Source organism: Pseudomassariella vexata (genome assembly GCF_002105095.1).
Source record: "Pseudomassariella vexata strain CBS 129021 chromosome Unknown BCR38scaffold_3, whole genome shotgun sequence".
NCBI classification, from domain to species: Eukaryota; Fungi; Ascomycota; class Sordariomycetes; order Amphisphaeriales; family Pseudomassariaceae; genus Pseudomassariella; species Pseudomassariella vexata.
The window spans coordinates 137,303-161,372 of NW_024467958.1; the positions used below are offsets into that span (position 1 = coordinate 137,303).

At 49.5% G+C, this 24,070-nt stretch overlaps 8 protein-coding genes across 8 annotated transcripts; 5 read left to right on the plus strand and 3 right to left on the minus strand.

The window, feature by feature from the left end:
• Positions 1-1,437: 1,437 nt before the first annotated feature.
• Positions 1,438-3,267, plus strand: BCR38DRAFT_406156 (uncharacterized protein; the record flags this gene model as incomplete). The annotated part of the gene is made up of 3 exons (XM_040858019.1): positions 1,438-2,779; positions 2,828-3,074; positions 3,222-3,267. 3 exons carry the CDS (start codon positions 1,438-1,440, stop codon positions 3,265-3,267), a joined length of 1,635 nt encoding a protein of 544 aa, XP_040718493.1.
• Positions 3,268-4,032: 765 nt separating this feature from the next.
• BCR38DRAFT_422428 (uncharacterized protein) lies at positions 4,033-5,263 on the plus strand. Its single transcript, XM_040859523.1, has one exon. It carries the CDS (start codon positions 4,192-4,194, stop codon positions 5,209-5,211), a length of 1,020 nt encoding a protein of 339 aa, XP_040718494.1. The 5' UTR covers positions 4,033-4,191; the 3' UTR covers positions 5,212-5,263.
• Positions 5,264-7,071: 1,808 nt separating this feature from the next.
• Positions 7,072-9,075, minus strand: BCR38DRAFT_362485 (uncharacterized protein). The gene is made up of 3 exons (XM_040857187.1): positions 8,754-9,075; positions 8,045-8,693; positions 7,072-7,995 (listed from the first exon to the last, which is right to left on the minus strand). Exons 1-3 carry the CDS (start codon positions 9,007-9,009, stop codon positions 7,380-7,382), a joined length of 1,521 nt encoding a protein of 506 aa, XP_040718495.1. The 5' UTR covers positions 9,010-9,075; the 3' UTR covers positions 7,072-7,379.
• Positions 9,076-9,097: 22 nt separating this feature from the next.
• Positions 9,098-10,566, minus strand: BCR38DRAFT_422432 (deoxyribose-phosphate aldolase). The gene has a single exon (XM_040859524.1). It carries the CDS (start codon positions 10,084-10,086, stop codon positions 9,325-9,327), a length of 762 nt encoding a protein of 253 aa, XP_040718496.1. The 5' UTR covers positions 10,087-10,566; the 3' UTR covers positions 9,098-9,324.
• BCR38DRAFT_334546 (uncharacterized protein) lies at positions 10,537-12,556 on the minus strand (the record flags this gene model as incomplete). Its single annotated transcript, XM_040855329.1, has 3 exons — positions 10,537-11,228; positions 11,282-12,410; positions 12,467-12,556. 3 exons carry the CDS (start codon positions 12,554-12,556, stop codon positions 10,537-10,539), a joined length of 1,911 nt encoding a protein of 636 aa, XP_040718497.1.
• A 284-nt stretch (positions 12,557-12,840) lies between these two features.
• BCR38DRAFT_422435 (DUF1479 domain protein) lies at positions 12,841-14,978 on the plus strand. Its single transcript, XM_040859525.1, has 3 exons — positions 12,841-13,613; positions 13,663-14,385; positions 14,452-14,978. Exons 1-3 carry the CDS (start codon positions 13,160-13,162, stop codon positions 14,775-14,777), a joined length of 1,503 nt encoding a protein of 500 aa, XP_040718498.1. The 5' UTR covers positions 12,841-13,159; the 3' UTR covers positions 14,778-14,978.
• Positions 14,979-17,804: 2,826 nt separating this feature from the next.
• Positions 17,805-19,141, plus strand: BCR38DRAFT_128420 (ankyrin repeat-containing domain protein). Its single transcript, XM_040853539.1, has 3 exons — positions 17,805-18,060; positions 18,155-18,960; positions 19,072-19,141. Coding segments are annotated over exons 1-2 (705 nt in total). The 5' UTR covers positions 17,805-18,058; the 3' UTR covers positions 18,858-18,960; positions 19,072-19,141.
• A 3,096-nt stretch (positions 19,142-22,237) lies between these two features.
• Positions 22,238-23,623, plus strand: BCR38DRAFT_471830 (uncharacterized protein). The gene is made up of 2 exons (XM_040862880.1): positions 22,238-22,342; positions 22,488-23,623. The coding sequence occupies exon 2, from the start codon at positions 22,565-22,567 to the stop codon at positions 23,327-23,329; it is 765 nt and encodes a 254-aa protein (XP_040718500.1). The 5' UTR covers positions 22,238-22,342; positions 22,488-22,564; the 3' UTR covers positions 23,330-23,623.
• The last annotated feature ends 447 nt before the right edge of the window (positions 23,624-24,070 follow it).

Here is a 24,070-nt window from a genome sequence, read left to right on the forward strand (position 1 = left end):
CACAGTTCGGCAAGCTGGCCCTGGATCGTGTCTAGCCGATTCAGCAGGTCACATAACAGTCCGACCTGTTCTCGGTGTACCAGTTCTTTAACAGCGAGGTCTCGGACATGACGGGCGAGGTCCTCGGTCTGGTCAGACTCTACCAATGCTTCGATCGAGGAGGGGTCTGCGATAATGGCGTCTTGTCTTTGGTCTTCAGGGGTGTATAGTGCGAGCTTGGTACGGTTTCCAATCGAGGCGATACGGTCTCGTTCGTCCTGGAGAAGTTCATCCTCCGAAACATGACAGCGAAAGGTATCCGGGTTTGTTCTGATCTGGTCGAGAGTTTCCCTGGTCAAGGCCAGATCCGTAATCCTAGTGGCGATTCGTCGTAGAAGGGCCTCTCGACCCAGGTTCACACTAGCTCCGCGAATTGGGGCCATTCTTGCTCTGATCAGACGTAGATCAGTTACGCTTGCCGGGAGGGCGAGCGTTCGTCTTCAGTTTTCTTAAGATGATTTGAGTCTCTCCAGACTATAGGTTTGAGTTTAGTATTATGTAACGAGGCAGAGGCACATAAGTACGAATCAAGGTTGCATATCAGTGCATCTCTATTGTTGAATACTAAACTAGGGAAGAAAGAGAAGGAAAGGGTTACAAGTATGTCTGGCCGTTCTCCTATTATAAGGGGAACGCGCTCGTCCAGATCAGGGCAGGCCATGTCAGGATGTCCCTGCTTATCGTCCATGTGTCAGTCGTCACAGGGCCCTCCGGCTCCTCGGCGATAGCGCGTCGCTGGCGGTCGTGTTGTGCTGCCCCGGAGAGCCATCTCTTCTCCCAGTGGTCTAGGAGGGCGGCCGGGACTTCCTTCGCCTTGCCTATCCACTCGGAGCAATGAACTCTAGCCCGTAAACTATATATCATATTGCACGCGCTTCAAAAGAGCATTTCTCGACTTTAGAATAATTTATTATAAATCGCGTGTAAAAGATTATCTAGGGGTATCTTTCATAATTATTAAGCAACTGAAAGCAGGTGTATTAAATCAAGTTTTTTTCAAGTTTAATATGACTACATTGAGAAATGGGCTCTTTAGAGGTGATTACTAATAAAGCGCATCCAAAAACTTTCCTAGGGGTGCCTTCCATGTGCCTGATTGTTAAGTTAACGTGAGCGCGTCGTGAAATAGTGGGGTAGGGGCCAGACTTTTCAAGGTGGGTCATTTTAGAAATAATCTGTGTGGGGGGTTTTGTTGCCCCCACCAATCTGTGGGGGACCTCTATTGAAAAACTGCCTGTGACGTCATTCTACGTTTATTGCATCACTCGGTTTACAAGATAAAACTTTTTAACGGGAAGCACTGCACAGTTCTTCTCACTAACAATCTACACCCTTCATCAGAACAACCCGCTTTGGAGCATAGCCTGACTGCATCTGTTATAGACATAAGCAAGCACAATGGCTACCCTCACAACAACGAGCATAATTCCAATGCTCTCACTGGCAACAACATCTCTGGGTAAAAGTAACTCAACCCAATCCTTGGCAATCATCCTTGACTATCCTCGACCATCCTCAATCATGGCTCAGTCAATCAGCATGAGATCAATGACGCTATCTGAGAAGGAGAGAAACGAGTATTACTATGGGCTCCCTAGCCAGCCTAAGCTCGTGGCTCGAAGCAACTTCCGTGATACCTTGTGGGAGCCAATCATCAAGGATCAGCATCTGCTACCCAAGCGCATCGCCAACATCGGTTCTGACCATTCCCTCGTCGGAAACTACACTACGGAGCTGCAGAATCGCATCGTGGGCATTCTCGCCGGGACCAAGTGGACATCAATTGACGTCCTCCGCATTGGCTACGATGACCAGCATCAGAAGCCCGTAGTGCTCTGGGTTGCAGTCGAGCCGCGTAGTCTCGACCCTGACCTCGGGCTGCAGCTTGCTGAGCAGTGCCGCGCCGCGCTTTCTGATGCCAGCATCCACGATGTCCATTGCGAGATTCGTGAGGCCACTGTGACGACCTTGGCTTCGCACGCGAATGCTCAGCCTTTCCTACCCCTAAACCAGGGCGCACTCGGTAGTACCCGCTATCACAGTCTCACCTCCACCCTCGGACAGTCCGTTGCTGCCGCAGACTCGGACAAGAAGGAGGGATCCCTTGGTCTCTACCTATCTGTATGCGACCCCAAGCGCAAGGGCTTCCCTATCAAGTGCGCTCTGATCTCCCATCACGTCGCTTATGAGAAGGACAATGATCTCTGCAAGGATGACGTTCCCAACTCCAAGCCCAAGGTCCAGATTCTGATGCCGGGAAGTAAGAAGTTGGAGGACTATACCCATGAAGTCACTCAGACCGTCGATTTCTGGGCAAAGAATCCGTCGCTAGATACCACTGGCGCCTTGAAGAATGCTCAGCATCTCCGAGAGTATCTCGCCACACTCTCTGCCACGTCTGCCCGCTGCATTGGCCATGTCATCTACTCTCCTGCCCGCATGCCCAAGAAGATGTCCGACACGGCCACCAACAACGACGGCGAATGGTTGCCCGACTATGCTTTGGTCCAGTTAAACGAGCCACGATTTGGCGACAGCTTTGTTCGCCTTGCTAACCAAGTCTTCCTGGGCACGTTGGGCCAAGAGCGTCTCCAAGAGCTCAATCACGGCTTCTTGGGCCATCACGCCTTCGTGCCACCGGCCGATGGTGTCTTGCGTCTCAAAGGGACCATTCCGCGCGGAGAAATCGCCAGTCCGCAGGAGGAAAACATCATCACGGCTGAACATTCACTCAGACTGGGTAAGAGAGGCAAAGCTACAGGGCTGACGTAGGGCATCAGCAATGAAGTAAGAAGCGTGACCCGTGTCAATGTCAACCGTGTGTGTTCTCAGTGGTGCATCATCTCTGGAAACGACCGAGTCTTTTCGCAGCCTGGCGACTCTGGTTCGTGCATCTGGGATCTCAAGGGCAGAGTTGGTGGAATGCTAGATGGTGGTAGCGGCGGCCAGAATGGTTCCCACGACATTACGTATGCTACGCACATCGACCAGATCATCGGAGACATCCAGAAGCACTTCACCTCGGTCATTATTCTGTAAGCAGCTTCCATTCTACTTTTAGCAGCCACTTTCTCAATATCCTCTTCCCACGCTAACTAAGGTATTCACCTGCAGGTAATGGCATCTTCCAATGGATCACCGCGCTCCCGGAAGGATGACACGGCTGCTCTGATAAGACGCAGTGGGTATCTCGACGGTTTATGCTGGATGACTAATCGTGGTGGATAAACCAAGAGGGAAGAACGAAGGGAAAAATTGGCGAAGGGAGAAAATCGGCGAAGGGAGAAAATCGGCGAAGGGAAAAAATTGGCGAGAGAGAAAAAATCGTAGAGGAGACATACCAGAGGCAAGAGATTGTATTGCACGTAGACCTGACCAGTTCGGGTTTTAGATAATTGATTCATGTCTCTAGCTGAGTCCGTCTATGACCACGACGTGCTCTAGATCTGATCTGGGTCTGGTTGAATGAATATCCCACCGAAGGTGTGTGGCTATGCGACTTGTAAACGTGGCTGTAAACCAACATACGCCCTTAGATGACTTGCACAAGGCAAGGGGATCTGTCTTCAAGGCTGGAGAGAAGACGAAGACATGACGGAATAATTCTGAAACGATCCCATCAGCTGGAGAAACTACAGGCTAAATGGGACAACAAATGGCTTAGCCATAAGTGACACCGAGGCCTTACCTCTTTGTGGCTCCATCACTGCACTGGGCCCTCAGATAATTAATTACTAAGCACTCTGCCATCGAAACCGAAGTACTAGGGGCTGTATTGGTACTATGAAGGCGCGTGAGGAACCAATCCCAAGTTGGCCCCGAGGGGTCCCTAATTACTACAAAGCCTGCCTGCCTGCCTCGTAGCCCTCTATCAATCCATATCAACCAACCATATCCACCAAGACTATCAAAGCTACAGGCAGCTTTATGCCATTCCCCTTTCTTAGTAGAATAATGATACATGTACTCACGTAAGAAATTGTATGTAGAGATCACCATTGAATACAGTTATTATTGACGAGAATGGAGTGGTATCTTTCCTTTGCTGTGCACATTAAAATCAAATGCAGAATTATTTCGCAAAAAATGCACGAAAATATGTAATGCAAACCACCAAGCCCCCTATGCTCCATATAACCCCATGACCAACCCATGCGTTCCAATGTCGTGTATCAGCAATATCATCATTGCTTATTTGCTAGCGGCGACAAACTCAGGGTCGCAGATAATACTGCTAACCTCGCTGTCCTGCTGGAAGGTCCACTCTCCCTTATCCGCGTCGGAGAAAGTTACATCGACATTCGCGCCCCTGAGAACAGTGATGGGGTTTCCAGCATTATCCAAGATCTGACAACGCTGAGCCGGGTCAACAAGTTCGCCGACACGGAGCTCAACCGTCTCAAAGGGACCCTTGCTGCCTACGGGGGGCTTCTCCTGGCGAGAGCCAGCAGTGAAAACAGTCTGCGATCCCGTCTCGGTAGCCTGATTGCTGAGCACAACGCGGATCTCAAGGGCATCAGAGCCAATCTTGACGAAAGTAGGGTCGCAGACGACCTCGCTGACCTCGGCGGGCTCACGGAAGGTCCAGGGCCCCTTGTCGGCGTCCGAGAAGGTGATATCTGTGTTCGTGCCGCGGACCGCGATGATGGGCTTGCCTGCCTCATCGAGGGCTTGGCAACGGTACTCCTGGTTCTGGACATCCTTGCCGACTTCGATTTCGATGGTCTGGAAGGGGCCGCTGGTGGCGGGGGCTTGGTACTGGCGGACGCCGCCCTGGAAGGCGTTCTGGGCGCCCGTCTCGGTGGCCTGGTTGCTGAGTATGACGCGGACCGTGTTGTCCGTCATGGAGCGGCTGCTGATGCCCTTGGGGGCTGCGAGGGCGCCCGAGGCGGAGAGAAGGGCGAGGATGGTGGTTTTGTACTGCATTTTGAATATTATTGTGTAATATTATGCGGGTCTGAGAGAAGCGAAGAAAGGAAAAGAAAAAAAAGAAAAAAGGGAAATAAGAAAATTGTTAGGAAAAGTTGTTTGTGTTCTATGATGATGAGGAAGCTACATCTTAACCGTGTTGATGGGAGTTCTTATACCCACTTCATGAAGTCACACGGCTCGGGGGTTCGTCGTCGGCGCCAACTGCTGATTGCACAGCCATCACTAATAAAGTTGGTTTAATCTGCGAAAGGCTGCATTCGCATTCCTAAAATGTTGCCAAATACAGATTTTCTATGTATGGCTTTGCTAGCGAGTTTCGTACGAGCTCATTGGCCATAATCCATTAATATTCTCCCTGCCTTCTAGTGCTTACACCATCAGCCAAAACGTGGCCAAATTGCTATCTTTGATGACGCTAGAGAGGTGTAGCTAACTAGATTCTTCTGGCGGCGTCGGTAGCGATGGTCCCCGGCCAACTCAGCCCCCCGGTTCAACTGCATCCAGAACTCAAGGGAGTATGACTCCAAATAGCTTCCCCAATTACCGTCATTCTCGAAATAAACATGCAAAGCTGGCTGTTTATGACCTGTTAGTTCGGTAACTACGCACAATAATAGACGGCCGGAAAAAGCTGCTTGAGTATGGAAATAGGCTGCGGTTTGGAGGAATGAGATCTATGAAAGTATTGAAGTTTACGTGTGTTTGCAAGAACTGGCGGGTTGAAAATGGCATAACGAACACCACAGTCACAGGAAATGATGGCGTGACAGACCCGCCATCCCTTGTGTTGATGTCTTGCTTCTTTGATCCTGCCGTGTCTCCTCTACTTAAATGAGCGATGTAATCGCGAACCTCGTACTTCGTCTGAATCATCCTCTGGACGCCGGTTACCCTCGAATACACCCTCTGCCCTTTCTACCAATTCGCTGCTGTAGACGATTGTAGCATCAAGCCAATTCTTGGATCGTCATTCGAGCCCTCCAGCGCGGCGAAGAATGGTGTCGAATATGCGTCGATTAACTCATGTGAAACCTCCTCTGTCATGGTATTCGGTATTACGTAGTTCGAACTACAACATTCTGCGGTTAGCACCTGTTCTGTCAAGGTCACAGAACTGTGTATAGGGCCGACTTACATTGACATTGATTTCATGTTCCATCAGTACTTTGGCATATCCCTGTCGCTTCTCAATGTCCTTGGATATCAGTGGTGGGCAAGTGTTGTGATTCGCGTTCTTCCGAATACACTGACGAAGGGACAGGGGTTCCGAAGGATTGGAGAGGAAATGCCTGGATCTCGAACGCGTCAGAGGAAGTCATGTGTGGAAAGGTTGGTGTCAATTCTGCCATCGCAACGATCTTTTGGTAAGCAAAAGAGTGGGGACGACTGGGCGGCCGGAGCAGATGGTGCAATGAGGCCTTAAGGGCAACACAAAACCAATGCGTTGGTCATTTTCATCAAGAACAAACAAGATCTGATTAAAACTTAGAAGCCCCGTTAGTATTTCAAGAAAAAAAATCAATACATCCATGGGAGTAGAATTAAAACCAAAAAAAAAAACCAAAAGATCAAAAGATAGCCCTGAAAGAATGTGACTTGTCTGGGGCTCAACCCCCAGCTGTTGGTTTTCCACTTCTGGCTACAACAGCCAGTTCTGCACTATATCCTCTGGTTATCAGCCAGTTATGCTCCGACGTTATCAGCACTCTCAAAATGCGCAGCCAAGAGGCCCGTTTTTCTGTACTTGGCCCTTCTGACCATCTTCAGTCTTTTTACTTGGAAGGGCAGAGACGTATTAAATTCAATGCTTCAATATAGCTTGCAATAATTCCAATTGCTGGTGCATCCTGTCCCTGCCCGCCAGGGCCCAGACTGAACTGAGGTACGGAGTTACCAAACGTAAGCACTTAAATGTCAAATTATTCAACAATATATCTCCAAAACATCCGCCTCTCAATGAGCCACAGTGCACTCGGGCACCCACTGCTAAGCTGTTTTGCATAGCTGATTCATTGAAGCCCAGCAATAGACAGATATCGTCCCCAGCCATACAATTTTCGGGACTTCAATTCTGAGAATACAACAGCCAAAAGGGATGATGAGCAAAATATTAAAAATCGTTTAGAAATATGGAGACACTAATCTAAATTTTGTGGCATATCTCCCATCCTTCTATTATACGGAGTAGGACCAGTCATGCGTAGTACTCCATACTCTGAAGAAGAGTATTTAACCTAGAAGTGGTGATGGACACGGGCCGCTTCCAGGTGATTTCCTCTCTCTTTTGGGGGGCTCCTGCTCTGAGGGGTCCGCCCTTGCATCCGGAATACCAGAAGCACCGAATTACAACACGAATTTGTGCAGCAAGTCTTCATTTCCTCGGATGCACTTGAACCGGCTTTCACCTTTCAACTCCACATTCGGGAAGTTTGTACCCCTAAGTCCACGCTCTGGCTGGAGATACCCACGGATGCAAGCTCTTGGATTCTGTCAGCCAGCGACACTGATGTCGTATACGTCTTCCTCGTCTTTCCTCCCTGCCCTGCGGCATGTTCCCTGTTCCACTCAAGTATCTCCAAAGTCATGCCCTGTAACGTGGTAAGTACGCCGCTGTATCCTAGTCCCCCTTGTTCGACTGGCTTCCTGGCATTCGCATCCGAGCCTATCAGATGCGTAGTGATCGAGAAGAGTCCGGGCTTCAGATGTTTTGCCTCGCCTCTTATTTCTGGTAGAATATTCTTCAACAGCGGGAATTTGTGCGGCAAAATAGAATACCACTCGATACAATACGAGATCAGCAGCATGATGACAGGTGGGAGGACAATGAGTCGAAACGGATGGATTGAAAGGGTGGAAATTGCGGAATAGAGATCATCATAGGTGATCGGAGGGTTTGGATCGGTTACCACGAATGGTCGTCCAGCTTGTGGCGAGTCCTTCTTCACGAGCGCAGCCTCGTGGTGCAGGTGTGCGATGGCCACATTGGCACCATGAACGAAGCTCTGGACAATATGGGGTACCCATCTGCAGCACGTTTGGTTATCAGTTTTCGAAAGAAAGGCTTGTAACTCACGTTGGAAATATGTCTTTGCTTAGCGGGGTGCCAACTGTGTTGTCACTTGGATTGCCGTAGACGCCATTGGCCGGTCTAACGCAACCCGTCCGGAAAAGTTCATCGTTCTCGGCACAGACGAGTCGCTCTGCCACTGCTTTTGAATAGGGATAATTTCCAAAGAAATCTTCTCGCGATCTCAGGGGTCTGGAGAAGTCCTGCTCGTCTAACATCTGCCAGATATGCCGAGGAAACTTGGCCCAAGGTGGGACAAAGGTCTCAACTGGTCGTACGCAAATTGATGCAGACGAAGTGTAGCTGAAGATATCTGCACCAGCTTGCCGTGCTGCAGCTAACACGTTTCTGGTGCCTTTGACATTGACGGCTTCAGGAAACCCGTAGAAATAAGCAGACCTGTCTGAGGCAATAATGACAGCTGCAGTATGGAAAACGGTCAGGGGTAGGTTGGCCACGGAGGGATTCCATGGTTTGGCGAATGCAGCTTCAACAGAGGCAGCCGAGGTGATGTCAGTCTGCACGAAATCGACCTCGGTGGCAGGCCCTGTGATCATGTCATTTCGCTCGGTCTTTCGTATATCAAGGATCCGTATACTTTCTGGTGAATTGCCGCGAGCTAACAATTGAAGCACTATGAATCCGCCCACGAGCCCTATTTTACTGCATTAGTTCTGCACCACTCGGTAGCTGTGTGTTTGACAGGGCGTCTCACCGGAGCCACCGGTGACGATGTAGCGGCGGTCCATCTTTGGTGGAAGCTGACTCGTATAGTCAATCGGGTTCTCACTGATTTCTTGATAAGTTTTCGCGAGTAGTTCTGGCGTCCATCGTGAACACGAGCACTTCCGGACTTCGTCGGGTGTTTTTTGCAGGAGGCGATTCAAGCGAAAGAGATATAATGACAGGAGGCCGAGGATTGAGTATACAATCCAGGCGATTATGATGTTCCAATCGGATAACGAAATCATGCTATTAGAGTTATGTGTACTGCCATGGAAAATCAACGGGCACAAGCTTTTGTGACGGAAGTCGAGAGGCTCCAGTACGTCTAAAGTAGGTCGAATGTCGGCATTGCAAGTTTCGTAATATCCGAAACATCCGAAGAATTCGATGATCAGTAGATTCAAGTCTTTTCGGAAACCTACGCGACCTTGTCATCACCCGATCACAATTCGTTGCTTTGCATCAATTGAGTTTCAATCTTATAGGCCGACATTGTAATCATTCTCTCCAAGCTAAGTAAGGTACCCACTCACTGGTGTATATACCCCTAAACTGTATCCTCACCCTTGTATCTGAACCTCCACAGGCATCTCGCCAATCCCCCTCGCCCTCGCCTCCTCCAAAATACTCTCCGTAGCCGAAGCTCCAATCCTCGCGACCCCCAACTCCATAGCACACAAAACTTGATCCAGTGTCCTGATCCGTCCTGCGGCTTTGATCTGCACATTGGGTCCCAAATTCTCCTTCATGAGCTTTAGATGCGGCCTTGTAGCTCCCTTGTACGAATAACACCCATTGTCCTCACGCTTGACGAATCCATACCCAGTCGACGTCTTGACAAACGCAACCGAAATCACCGAGCAGATCTTGCACAAGTAAACAATGTGCTCGTCCTGGAGGTAATCATTCTCGAAGATGACTTTAAGAACCGCGCCGAGTTTGGTCACGGATGTGTTGATTGACCGGATCTCATTGGTCACGTACTCCCAGTCGCCGCCGAGGACCTTGCCCACGTTGACCACCATGTCGATTTCCTGGGCGCCGCACTCGACGGCATCAATGGCTTCGGTGACTTTGATGTGTGTGGCACTGTTGCCGTGCGGGAAGCCGATGACGGCGCAGATGAGGACCCCAGTACCGTCGAGGGCGTCCTTGGCTACGGGGACACTATAAGGTTTCACGCAGGCGGCGGCGACTTGGTGCTTCTTAGCTAGTTCGAGGCCGGCGTAAATCTCGGCGTCCGTCATGGTTGGATGTAGCAGGGAGTGGTCAATCATCTTGGCGATTTGAGGGAGAGTCACCGTGGTGGTTCTGGGAGACATCTGGGGCGATCTTTTCTTTTCAAATTTGGCCAACAAAGAAATTAAACCGGGAAATTCCAGACGGAAAAGAAAATTTTACGCTTTGTCGGCTCGATGAAAAATCCAGCGCTTTGTTGCCCGGGTCCTCGAGTATGGGTGTTGGAGTAAGGGTATATTAGGGAAAGTGGTTGAAAGCGGGGACGGTGCGGGGCGTCAAGTGATCATGCGCCGTCACCATCTAGGCCTCGACAGACGCGTACTCGAGCAGATTATCCCATTAAGTTGAAAGTGAATGTCTGCGACGCTTACTCCAAGTCTTAAAATTGGCTGAACCATATCTTCGCAGACAACCATCATGCCAGGTTAAGTTCCCTATTCACATCTGGTACGTCAGGCCTGTAGCCACTGTTGGCGAAGTCTCCTCCCTCGTATGACAAATCTTGTAGAAGAGGTTGATTGTCTTCGCTTGTTTCATCCCCAGGTCTGTTGCCAGTCATACCAGTTGGAGGAAGTCCCAAAGTCGAGATTTGCTTCGAGGGCAGCATCCACTGCGCCAAGATTGAAGGATGGATCAAAATGTCCAAAGACGTCGAGCTCGGGAGCTGCGAAAAAAATCGACGTACCGTTCATACCGTTGTCATGCACAAGAGGATTGGCTCGAAAACTCCGGGCTGCGGGATTCATATTCATCGGCTCTGTGGAAGGCTGAGCCTCTGACTGGGGTTTTTCCTTTTCCGGTGTGCTGTTGTCCACTGTACTTGTCTCTTGGGTTATCGATACCACCGCCTTGTCCATCTCCTGGAGCACCTGTTCCGCCATGGTTGCCATCGTCTTCGCGGTGAAGAATGTGTCGCCAAGCTTCTTCAGTAGAGCCGTATTGGCTGCGAATGCACGTCTGCCGCGAAGGCGGAACATAGGCACGCTGCTGTACCGCATCTTTCGATAGGACACGCTCAGCGACAGGGAAACGGCGTATGGTATCAGGGGCATGTATGAAATCTGTCCGGGAAACTCCTCCTGGATGATGTCGGTAACTCGGTCTGCCGAAAGTGACCGGCGACTGTTGGTCCCACGGGGAGGGAGAACCGTAGAGCCGGGGCTGCCACCAGGTGGATATCTACACGAAAGTATCGATACCGAATGGTATAATATCTCGATAGTTGCTTAAGCTCGGTCAGCTTGGTCCTGTCGCAAGGAAAAGACAGTTAGAACATACCTAGCAGGGGGCTGGCTACCTTTATAGCGTCAGCATCGAGTATCAGCTGCTCCGATATGGGCAGGTCAATGACCATCGGCTCCTCTATCGGGTTCTTGCCTGGACGATATAGGCCAATGACTTGGTTCAAGAGTTGAGTAACCATCAGGTAAAGTCGAAAGGGAGGAGGTTGCTGTTCAATGCATTCGTTGAAATCCCAGCCGATGTCCCTTTCGTGGATTAGACAAGCTCGGCCGTAGAGAGCAGCATTGAGTCGGTCCAAAGCCCATATGCAGCAGAACAAAGTCTGAATCTGCTCGTAGTCGGCATCTTCCTTGCTGAATCCGATGTGAAGGCCAAGTGTATGCATATGATGGACGGCTTTGGCAAAAACAGATGTCGGGAGATCTGCTTCTTCAGAGCTGGAGGGCTGTACATGCATGGAGAATAACAGTAGAATACGGATGAGCCATATACGATCTGTGATGAGGCCAGCATCAAGTGTTCCCTGGATGGCTGCAGAGAGCGTGCCACAGAATTCGTACCGGCTAACCACAGGCCCATGGGGTCGCAACCGAAGATGGGCGGCTGCATCGGGATCGGCAGATGCTGCCAGGCATATGGCTTGTTTGACCACAATAGCCGAGACAGAGTTGTCTGGAAGTTCTGCCGTGTAATTACTGACAACAGGAAAGAGGGGGTCTAGCCTTTCGATGTAGATCTGGCTCAAAGCTGTCCAGGTGGCAGGCGGGGGAACGCAGGGCAAACATCTGGACTTGGCATGAGAAACTAGGATTTCGTTTAGAGTCTGGTTCGGTCCGGGTTGAGCAGAGGGTGGCAATGTCGCATTCGAGGTCTCTCCTCGTTTGATTTGCCATACTCCAATGCCCCCTCTTACCGACAAGTCGCGGCTTGAGTGTGGGCTTGTAGCTTCGATGAGCAGGTGTTCTGGGTTCAAGTCGCCAACAAAGCGCGAGGTGCGATTCTCTTGGCTCCGTGGAGATTCCGAGGGCCACGAGTTGGCAGGCGAGATCTTGGACACGGTGGTCGCAAGTGAGACCGGGTGCTGACCCGGCCGGGGCGGAGATACCGAATCCTGCAGCTGAGCCGTGCCCTCGGAGCTATACTGTCCCTCGTGCACACATCGCTTCTGTGTTTGACGATCAGCAACTCGAGCGAAGCATCTCACTACAGCAGCCTGCTTACTTTCCTTCTCCGGCATGAAAGGCAGGCTTGAGACACCTGTTTCCGCTTCAGAGGAAGGCCCGACGAGTCAGACTCGACAAATTTGACCATGTTGGTGGAGCTCGTCGTCATGAGTAGAACGAGGCCAGGATGGTGGGTCTAATCCGGGTGTATAATAAACGTAATTAATGCAATAGGGAAGGCACTGGATTAGCCCCTCGGCCACATTACAAGTCAAGTATGGCGGCGGCGCGACAAAGTTTAGCTGTGGATGAAGTTCGCAAAAATGGAGAATGAGTCGTCAATTGTGGAGGCTCAAACGCGGAGAGGAAAGGGAGCGGATTACCCATTTCGGGATATTCCGCGCAATTCGCCGACCTCCAGAGCCGGTAACCCGAGAATCTAGAGTATGCGGCAACCATGCTTGGCATCATCCCTCCTGCCACAACATATCCCCGCCTCAAATATGATATGCTTGGTTCCCGATTCGTGCTTGAATGCCGAAATCTGGAGAAGGTGTGGTTCGTCGCATAGTGTCTAGATGCGGCGATGTGTTCGAAAAGAGTTGGTCCGCCTAGTTCCTAATGCCCGCCCCGCCTATGAGAACTGGTGGTTGTCAAATGCTTTAAATTGACAGAGACGCATTGTGAACACAACCTTCAGGAAGCCGACAGCCACATTGATTGCGACTGTATCACACCACCTTTAATCAACATGGCCGCTGTATCAATTCGAAGGTTGACCCCGCTGGTGAACCAAGTCAAACCGATAGCAATGTCTGCAACACTACCCACCACCAGCACCGCCAAGCGGGAAGGTGATATCTCAGATTCATTTGTATCCTTATCCAAAACCAGCCGACCACCCCTACCTGAACGTTTTCTGGACCTCAAAAAGAGCCTTATCGGCGGAAATGAGGCCCGTGTCATCGAGAGCTGGAAACAAGTGCTGCGACAGCTCAAGGTTGAAAACGAGACTATTGCCAAAGCAGGACCCAGCGTAGTACCTTCCATTGACTTCAAAAACTTGGACAATGGCTTGGTAACTCTCCAGAGCGAGCTCAAAAAGCGGGGTGTTGCTGTTGTTAGAGGGATTATGCCCGAGAAGGAAGCGCGTGCATACAAGGACGAGATTGAGGAATACGTCAGGCAAAACCCTCATACCAAAGGTTGATGTTCCTGGACTCATTTGATCAAGCAGAATTCTAATTATGCCAGCGTTCCCTCAAAATAACCCGCAAGTATATGAACTGTACTGGTCTGCACCTCAACTAAAAGCACGAGCCCATCCGAACCTGCTCAAAACGCAGACAGCTTTGATGAGCCTCTGGCACACATCAGACCCCAAAAGCGAAATTTCAATCTCGCAGGCCCTTTCATACGCAGATCGCCTCCGAATTCGCCAGCCAGGGGACGCGAGCTTCGCACTTGGGCCACACATAGACGGCGGCAGTGTCGAGCGCTGGGAGAAACACGGCTACGGTCTAGGCGGCGTCTACGACAAAGTCTTCGAGGGCAACTGGGAGTCTTATGATCCCTGGGACGCCAGCACGAGAGTCGATGCCGTTAGTGACAACTACAACGGCCTTGGAGCGTGTTCCATGTTCCGCATGTTCCAGGGATGGTTAAGCATGAGCTGGACAGGACCAGGCGAGGGCACGCTGAAGGTCTACCCCAACATGAAACTGTCTACCGTGTACATGCTCCTGAGGCCATTCTTCCAAGCAGTCAAGAAAGTGGAGGAAGTTACGCGGGAGGAGTACCTGGATGAGAAGAACTGGGATTTTGCTGGAGAGAACATGACTAGTGCGTTGCAAGGAGCGGAACCTGGCTTTGGGCAAGAGCTGAGCACGACATTGCATCCACATCTTGATCTGGACAAGACTATGGTGCACATGCCCTGGATTCGTCCGGGAGATTTCGTTGTCTGGCACTGCGACAGTAAGTCATTCTCCCCCTGAAGCCCATTCAAGTTTCTTCTCCAAGACAATAGCTAAATCGCACCAGCCATCCACGCTGTCGACAACGTGCACAACGGCAAAACCGACTCCAGCGTCCTGTACATTCCAGTATGCCCCGTGACCGAACTCAACGCGAGGCATATGCGGCAGTCGCGCGAGGCCTTCATGAAGGGTACGCCAAGTCCGGATTTCCCGGGTGGAAAGGGCGAGAGTGAGCATGTCAACCGACCTACAACTGACTGGCTCCGGTCTTATGCACAAGTTCAAGGGCTTCGCGCTGCGGGATTGGAAAAGTTGGTGCCTGCATCGAATGATACCGTTGGGGCACAGACGGTTACGGAGAAGGCGAATGGGATACTTGGCTTTGAATGAACAACCATCTATTCATTGCAGTTGTACATTGTGAAACAACAATGTGTATACTTCCTGGGTGACAGCCGCATTAGTTGGGCAGTTTTTCTTGCAACAATAGCTTGCGGTGTAACTAGATTAGCTGATCTGATTTTGGTGAAATACCCAAGCCAGTTTAGATAAGCAGGCGACGTACGTAATACAAATTAGAAAGAACCGTACTTTCTCCGCAAGTTATATTCGTACATTTCTATAATATTTAGGCGTGACTAGAGCCGAGTCCTATTAATAACCATTGCTTCGTCCGACCTGAGTGTCGTGACTCTCAAAGCAAAAAGACAGGCCAAAGCCACCTCATGTCCAGTGACATATGAACTAATCGCAATGGCCACGTTTTGAATAGGAAATCGCAACGTAAAAACCCATCCCTCAATTTCAACCCTTTATTTCTCCATAACCACAAAGAAAATAAAGGCTAGAATCGGAGATCGACCCAGACGATTATGAGCAGCGAGTTTCGGGCGCTATTGTTTTGTCCGTGAAGGCTATGCGCAGACCACTACCACTAGCCGATGTAGCGTACAGCAGTCAATACTCTCTAACCAGACAATTCCAGACTAGTCAATCGTATAATAACGGCGCCCCATATTTACAGAGGCTACTACCAGAGCAAGAGGAGCTTATCATTGACCGTATCCTACAAAGAGAGGGGTGCAGACAAGCTCCCTCTAAGTATTATGCGACCGAATTCGCTTACGAAATAATATATGCCTAAGGAGAGGTTACGCTAATCGGTATTTCTTAGATTAGACGCTTATATTACGTCATTCCTGTATCGAACCAAATTTGGCTGCCGTTTCGAGGCCTGAAGCATACAAGCGACGAATTCGACGTAGTTTCGCGGCTTCTAAAACCGCCTCGAGCGCATACGTCGCAAGTACAACATCGACCCCAAGAACGAGTGAAATATGGATAAGGCTAGTATCTAGGAAGGTGAAGATTACCAAGGCACGGTCATATGCACGTCAGCTGCTGTCAGATAGGGCACCTGGTTCCTAGGTTCAGAAATAATATGGCACTAGAGAAGACTATTGTCACTTGAAGTTCAGAAGGCGAAAGGAACCCCTCTTCTCAAAAGTAACACCAAAGTTACCGACATGTTCTAAAGCATCTATAAAAGGCAGAGCAACGGGAGTTCGCGAGAACAGAAGACAGAGACAAGAACACACCTCATTCATATACAATCTTACGCACTGCTGACTACTCGATTGGACACACGTGATATTCGACAGCTGCACGTATAGCACGCGTAGGTAAGTCTAACACCACTAGGTCCCTTTCCTCAAATATTCCGGCTTAGTCTCTGGTCTCAGCACCCCTATATACGTGTATAATGGTAGAAATCCCTAAGAGCAGTGGTTCCCTGAGGCCAGAGTGGAAGTATACGGCGATAGCGAAGGGTAGTCGAACCGTGTTAATGAAAATTGCTAGTCTAGATATTCCTACTAGAGACTAAGCCTAGGGCCAACTAAGAGCGTTTATTAATACTAGATAGCTGTACCACATACATATACACTGGATTTATATGGAGGCTATTGATCCATGCCCTCATTGGGGGTTACCCTGTAGCTATATATAAGATAGCTAGATGAGATGAGAGCTATAAATGAACTCTACCAGACCAGAAGCTATTTGAGCTAGCTTAGTAACGCCTCTCACGGTATTTCTCAGGATACTTATATACTAGTGTCTAAGCGGGCAACCCAATCGCTCAGTATTTAGCCGAAGTCGCCCTTCTTCGCAGCGAAAATAAGTAGAGAAGACTGAGCTCGAGAAGATAGCCCCTGAAGTGAGCCAGCAAGTTAAACCAGATCCAAATAAGGTCGTCGCTAACTGATGCGTGCACCTCGGGGGGAGGATACTATAATGCAGCAGTGCGCAACGTTATAGTATCTAATTGAATGGGATTCACCTAACCAGTGGGTCCCCCTACCTTTTCGTATCATTAACCTTACATCCACAAGGAAGATATCAAAGAAGAGAGAAGTGAATGCAGTCAATACGGCCAGATGCGCAATTGGAGATAGATGCATTTCTTGAATAATAATTTAGGCCTAGTAAGAGAGCCAACCAAAATTAACATACTTCTTGAAATATCTAAATATTGTAGTGCGGCAAGGCCGATCAGTGTAAATAGGTGACAGGGGCAGCAGGGAGGACTTTCTTTTCGTTTCTTCAAGAAGTACGTAGAGACGGATCATCTTAATCTTCATCTCATCTTCTTTCATCTTCTTCTTGTAGTTAACAGTCATCTTCTTTTCTTAGGGTATCACTTAGACTTCAGTTCATTTATTCACTTATACATTTAGACATAACTTTCGAGAATCCATTCTTTTGCCTTTATCTTAGCCTTAACTACTGGAGATTTCATTTTGTCCTGATCAGACTAACCGAATGCCAGTGATAGCTTCAATTCGACTACCAGAGGCAAGCATCTTCCTTTGAGATTCATCCCACCAGAGGACCATCAGAGAACACATCCGACCAACTTGTGCACTCAGAGTCGCAAGACCTGTAGGAGCGAAGCTTCTACAACCAGCACTACGGGCTTCGTCTGATCAGACCTCAGATGGAATTCGTTAGAGCTGGAGCCGTCTAACCAGAGTGTTAGGTGGCGGTGATATCCTACTGACTGCTTGACCCCGTTTCAATATCTAATTCGGCCCTTTGTCGATAATTGAACATGTAGTATTTTTAGAGTTGGCAATGCAATTAGGATCCATTGCAAATGGGGGTCAACGCGATTAGCAGCATTAAAAGTGTAGATTGTGTGCCCAAACATGTTATGTGGTATGTCGTCAAGTGGTAAGCCAGATAGATATATGTCGCCAGATAGGGTATGTCGTTATGACAATATTTCGTCGCAAGATTACCTGTTGATCATCGAGTTGCTTGTAGTAGGTGGGGCAACACCTTCCGCGCCATGCGGTCAGCTCCTTGTCCCTATCGATAAGAAACCGAAAGCAACATCATTCATTCAGGTCGTGATGAAGTACTACGTAAACGACCTTGCGACTTCTGCACCCAAGAGAGGTTCAAATCCAAAACCCTCACTGTTCACCTTCTTCTGCCACATGACCATCTCAATCGCCAACGCGATATTCTGAACTACCAGACCCCAAGTCTATCCTAGTAATTGGCGAGTTCCTTGAACTGCAACTTCAACAGATTCCCGAGGCAACGGCTTCTGGGACATCCCGGTTGCCAACTTGCGGCTACCCACTTGCTGTAGTTAGGGAAAGATGTCAGTAGTTCACCACTCCCTGGGGACCAAAAATGCTCTCCCATTAAAGAACTCCTCGAACGAACTTGCGCTGATCAACAAGTACTGGCACCAGGATCGAGCCATCGCAGCGCCTTCGACGGGCAGTCCAGGTCAATGATGCCATCCTCGTCCAACGAATCATAAAATCGCATCCGAAGCTGATACACAACCCTGAAACCTCTCCGGCTGGTCTTTCCAACTCCAATCTACACGTTGCCGCCAGCCTGGGCTACCTTCAGATTTGCAAAGTCCTGGTCCAGTGTGGCCACGAGGACCCCACCCCTGCCCTCAACGAACACCATCAGACTGCGCTGATGTTAGCCGCTTCCAAAGGCCACACCGAAGTTGTTCACTTTCTCTCCGAAAACGACCCTTCAACTATTACGCGACGCGATATCCGGGGTCGCGATGCGATCATGGAGGCTAGTTTAGGTGGTCACGATACAGTAGTGCAAATCTTGTTGACATATGCGCCGGGCGGGGCAACCGCTGCCGTCCAAGCCGCCGACATCGATGGTAACACTGCTCTCCACTTTGCCAGCAGCATTGGCAACTATTTTGTGCTTCGCACACTTCTCGCTGCAGGGGCAGATGCCGAAAAGCGGAATATTTGGAGTTGGACGGCCGTCGCGTACAGTGCTACAGTGCAGGCCGAGGTATACCTCAAGGGTCTAGTCAACGAGGTTCAAAAGAGACGGCGTGCTAAGAGCGAGGCTGAAGAAATGAGGAAGGGAGGCGCGGTCAGGATCGTGGAAGACTCCGTTGCTGAAGACTGAGCATGATCGCAGTATCAAGCGCTGCACTGCTTGCTGTCTTGTCTCAATATGTCAGCGGACCGAATGCAAATGTCAAATGAGTGTACAAGTCACACTATTCCAGGTATTTTTCCTCCAATTTCCTGGGTCCTTGGGGGCCTTCCTGAAGGCTTTGCCCTGAAGGCTTTGCTCATAACTGGCAAAAGTACTCTTGGCTGATATGGTACTCGCAAAGTATATCGCATGATCGTCGGCAAACGGCAATAAGCAGCATGGAGGGGGTTATCTGCTTGGTCTTCAAGGCGAGTCTGACATTTCCCCATGATGTAGTCTCGTGGACTGCGAGCTTATGAGACAATTACGACCAGTCGTTAGGAGAGCCTCAGTCAACACCATGTGGCCCTCTTGGTGCCATTTCTTGTGTGCTTGGCATCACAACGTCGATACACGGCCGATCTATCGAAGTTGAATGCTGCTACTGCGAAGCCTGGAGGTAAACCACTGTTGTCACTGTCATCGGGAGCATTCCTGAGTCCTTTCCTGTGGTTAACACAGATACTAGAGCTCCTATGATTGCTCTACGAATTCATGACAGGGGGCTTGATGGCAATGGTCATGTTGAACTACCCTCAGGTGCTCAATCTGTCGATATTCTGGCGAATCACGGTCGGAGAAACCTATCAAGCATCATGTAACCCCGTCTGATCTTTTTCGAGCTTGCATTCGCTTGTGGCCGATGGACCACGGCAGGTCTTGGGAGGAACACATGCCCAAAACTCCACTTTGAAGTTCATGGGGACCTGGAAGCCCGTGTCATTATTTACTTGACGGCTGCATGGAAATGGCGGCAGTCTTCCATTTTCCGACTGGCACGACTACAGATCATTTCAACGAGGCTCCTGGCGTTTTGATGTCGACTCTATCGTCCTTTCGAATACCTAAATCATATCAAAACTTGATTGACTATACCTACGTTGCTGTTCTTCGCATCAGTCCAATCAAACACGTTGTAGGCTGTCTCCAAGACTTCAGAGCCCATGTTCAGGCCAATCCTCATTCAAAGTACGTCTTGTCCTGATGATCAACGGTCTCACAGCCTACGAATATCCCGCCCCCGTTTAGTTCATTTCTGATCTTGTTTGGTCTCCACTGAAAAGCTACTCTGGGGCTGTTATTGTTACAACTCCTTCCTGCACTACCCATCAAATCATAGTCCTAGCCAGCTACTTGTCTACTCGATGACTTCAGATCACTGACACTTCTATGAACATGGAGTGCGTCAATTGCTGCCTTTACCCTCGTGGCTACGAACACTTCGGCCAAAGTGGATTTCTCGCATTTACGCTTTCGTACCATTCGTGCTGAAGTCACTACGAGTCTGAAATCAGTCTCCCGAGTCTCCTTTGGTCGAACCCAATCATAGTTACACTATTCAGCCCAAACAAATTGTCCATCGTTGCCCGCACTTGGTCCTCGACGTTTGATTATAGCCAACTTGATCGTACCTCTATGACGTCCCCACTTTGTGACCTTGTTGGCCTGTAGGACAAATTCACTATTTGTCAGAGATCCACGGGTTGACAAGATTTACTACTGGTTAACATGCACTTTTCGGCATCAAGTCACTATTCGGCCAAGGTTCGGTGTACTCCAGATGATATCTATTTGGCGGAGGCCTCAATGACGCCGTGTGTTTTCTGCGCTATGTCGCTCTTGATAAATCGATTCGTATCTTTGACAACCGTTGTCGAGATCGTATTCCTCGTTAACTCATTTTCGCTCTGGTCGCTTGAGCGACGACTTTTGACTGAGGATTGAGCATGCCCCTTGTACTCAGTGTACTCATGTCAAGTTCCTACAGCCCGAGTCGTTATACCCCCGCTGTGGTGTCATCATTTCCCAACTCCTCGGCGCTTTCTTGTTGAGTTTTAGTCACTCAAATCCCGGTGAATTCATGAGAGAGCCCACCATAACCGAGTAGACCTCAATTCACTTCCGGACGCAAGTCCGGCGACACTCGTCGGCTCTGTATAAGCTTCCGTTGCCGGTCTCCCTGCTCCATACCCTTGTAAGACTTCAATATTCTGCCTCAATTCGCGTCCGGCCCAATATATCACCGTCTCACCCACTATCAAATGCATTGTGTCGATACACTGCCGGTCTCAACCGACACCACATACTGAACGTCAATTCACTTTCGGGCTCTGCGCCCCACAACCTCTGCTTATTTCAAAGGGTTTGCGCCGCTGCACTGCAAGTCTCAATGCTTCTTCCACTCTCATATAAACACTTCGTGTTGGTATACCAGCTGGCTCAACGCTTCTTCTACTCTCAAGCAACCACTGCGTATCAATGTACTACCAGTCTGAACACCTCACACCCTCATCTCATCTCATATTCTACGTCTATTCACCGCAAAGCCTTGTCATCCGACAGCCTTTCCCCCCACCCCCCAGGCTTGACATCGATTCACGAGCGGTCTCAACAATTCTTACATTACCAAACACTTTATATTGCTATGCTAAAAACACCAATACCTCATGGCCTGATCGACTTGAGATATTCTACATCGATTCGATACCATGGTTATCGTCCGACATCCTCTATCCCACTACTAAAAGCTTTATGCTGATTCACCATCAGCCTCGACACTTCTTCCAAGGCCGAACACCTTACATCAATTCATCGCCTGGCTTCTCGTCCGACGTCCTCTCTCACTCCCTTTGGCCTTATGTCGATTCACTATCAGACTCAATAATTTCTCCGGGCTCAAACAATTCGCGTCAATTCACGTCCAGGCTCTACAGATTCACTGAGTAATTCATCCTACCGCACTTGCGAGAACTATTTATTATGTGCCTTCGCCCTGGTCAGAATCGACTTCCCAATCCTTCCTCACACACATCATCTCTTCACATCTAGTCCCTACTTAACCAAGCACGCCCTACCTCGCCCATCACTCTTCTAAAGCATAACATCAACTCTGCTGTTCTTGTCAACAATCGGCATCCGTATCGTATTGGCGCGGTCTGGGCCTGTCAACAGTTGACAATTCCAGTCACATCGACAACTTTCATCAACGGTTGCTCAAGTCGGCATCACACTGACGCAGTCTGAAGTTGTCCCCAGTCGACATATCGGCATTTACTTGTTGACTCTATAGTAATCAGCTATTGGAGCAAACAACCTTGCCCATCTCCTTTACGCCACTTATATCGCAAACCGTCAAACATTATTCGACCGTGGCTAGTTGTGACTAGCCGCAAATACCATCGTCAAAGTGGATCCTCTGCCTGGCCAACAGGCTTCTATTGAATTTCCCTATCCGGCAGTCAAGTGTGCTATCGGCCAGCTCTTTTGGCATATCCGAAGTCACGGGATTTGGGCCTGGTTGGTCGTAGCATCCTTCTACGACGCTGAAGACAACGAAATTTGGCACATTGAGATCTTTCTCGGCGTCATACCACCTCCTACTCTTCCCCCGGAGTTGACTCAACAGACAACTGGTAAGTGACTCCCTGCCCCTGGGCAATTCACGTAATGTCTGTCTCATATATGAACCCGAACCCGCTCTTGAGCCATGGTACTCTCTTTTCCCCTTTATATCAACGACTCGTTCTCGCGCGATTACCTACTAATATCGTGACTTAGCATTTCCTTCTCAAGCCCCCAACCTCGCTTTTCTCCACCAATACCTTCCCAATCACCGAACGAACTTTCCAACCACAATGTCGGGCTTTGCAGGTGGTTGGAACCCCGCTTCCGGCTGGGATGCCGGCGGCCCTCCTCCTGTCGCCGGTGCTGGTCAGGCTGTCAATGGCGGTGTGTATGGATACGGAGGCGGCTATGGATACCCTATGCCCACTTTCGGCACTGGAGCTATCGACTATGGTACTTATAACCTTGCAGGAATGATGCCGGGAACCAACATGATGCCCCAGCAGTCATATGGTGTTCCTGGTCCACCGAACGGTCAAGGCCCCGTATACACCATGAATGCAAATGGGTATAGCCCTGCTATGCCTGTGTTCCCCGGTCAGCCTCGCAACCTACAGCCTCACCCCGTTGTCAACCCCGATGTACCTGCTCTTAACTTGCAGAACAGCACGGGCGGTGCTGGCTGTGAACCGGGCTATAACTACTACTTCCCGGCAGAGCACACCAAGCTTCACGTGCTCAAGTCGCGCGAGCCTCCGTGGCGTCTGCCACCCAGCATGAGCCTTGCATTTTGTGCTTACCATGTTCCGGTCAACACGACCCTCGGTGACCTGATGAAGGGTTTCGGTGCCACTAACCCGACTCCTAGGAAGAACAGGATCACGGAGGTTGTCCAGGGTGGCAATGGAAAGTGGTACAAGGGTATTACTTTCTGTGCTGATGATAAGGATAACATGAAGAATACTCTCAAGGAACTTGGTTGGGACAGGAGTCGCACTGGCCGCACTGGCGTCGGCGAGAAGCCGGTTGTTTGGCTTTGGGTCACGAAGGACTAACTTGGTGATGCTTATTCTGGCGGGTGGCACGACGATTAGGGAGTTCCGGGATACCACGGTTGACATTGCGTTGGTTTCTGGTTGCTGGTACTGATGAAAGTAATGGTTTTGGATTTTGGGGCTCATAGTACATGGCATGACGTACTAGCCTGGCGTTGACTTTACTCTGAGATGTAGTTTTGGCGGCATTGCGTTTGCGTTTGCTGCGGTGGATTATTTGAGCACTCCCTCTTCACCAAGTCAATGGTCAGCATTTTTATTCTCGTTGAACACGTATCTACAGACACAATGCATAGACTTCTTTCTCACGGCCTCGACTTCTTTGATTCCTCATGAAACAAACGGTTTTAAGGATGCGACAAAATTGGGAAGAACACGAACGGAATTGTGGATTTGCAAGGTGCATAATCAGGGATTTAGACGAAGTTACGGCATTGGGAAGGTGCATACTGAGTAGACGAAAATAACGCGATTAGGAAGGTGGATACGCAGTTAATAGATGAAACCTATGCCTGGTTGTATAGAGGAATTACAGCATTAGGAACGTGAAAACTTAGCGAATATACGAGAATTGCGGCATTGGGAAGTTGCCTAGTTTCTGGGTTAGTAGACGGAACTCCAAAGTTAGAAAGTTATACAGTTAGTGAATGAACGAAACTAAGACATAGCAAAGGTGTAGTTAGTGGCTAGACGAAACCTGGCTCAAACCTGGATCCAAGTGAGTAGAGGAAGTTGTAGCAT

Excerpts from the sequence above, each read along its gene's own strand:
- BCR38DRAFT_422428 (XM_040859523.1), top strand. The coding sequence starts at position 4,192 with ATGCGTTCCAATGTCGTGTATCAGCAATATCATCATTGCTTATTTGCT.
- BCR38DRAFT_362485 (XM_040857187.1), bottom strand. The coding sequence starts at position 9,009 with ATGATTTCGTTATCCGATTGGAACATCATAATCGCCTGGATTGTATAC. Across the intron at positions 8,694-8,753 it reads CATCGTCACCGGTGGCTCCG|GGCTCGTGGGCGGATTCATA; the intron begins GTGAGACGCCCT and ends GCAGTAAAATAG. Across the intron at positions 7,996-8,044 it reads AGCAAAGACATATTTCCAAC|ATGGGTACCCCATATTGTCC; the intron begins GTGAGTTACAAG and ends AACGTGCTGCAG.
- BCR38DRAFT_422432 (XM_040859524.1), bottom strand. The coding sequence starts at position 10,086 with ATGTCTCCCAGAACCACCACGGTGACTCTCCCTCAAATCGCCAAGATG.
- BCR38DRAFT_422435 (XM_040859525.1), top strand. The coding sequence starts at position 13,160 with ATGGCCGCTGTATCAATTCGAAGGTTGACCCCGCTGGTGAACCAAGTC. Across the intron at positions 13,614-13,662 it reads GCAAAACCCTCATACCAAAG|CGTTCCCTCAAAATAACCCG; the intron begins GTTGATGTTCCT and ends TAATTATGCCAG. Across the intron at positions 14,386-14,451 it reads CGTTGTCTGGCACTGCGACA|CCATCCACGCTGTCGACAAC; the intron begins GTAAGTCATTCT and ends AAATCGCACCAG.
- BCR38DRAFT_471830 (XM_040862880.1), top strand. The coding sequence starts at position 22,565 with ATGTCGGGCTTTGCAGGTGGTTGGAACCCCGCTTCCGGCTGGGATGCC.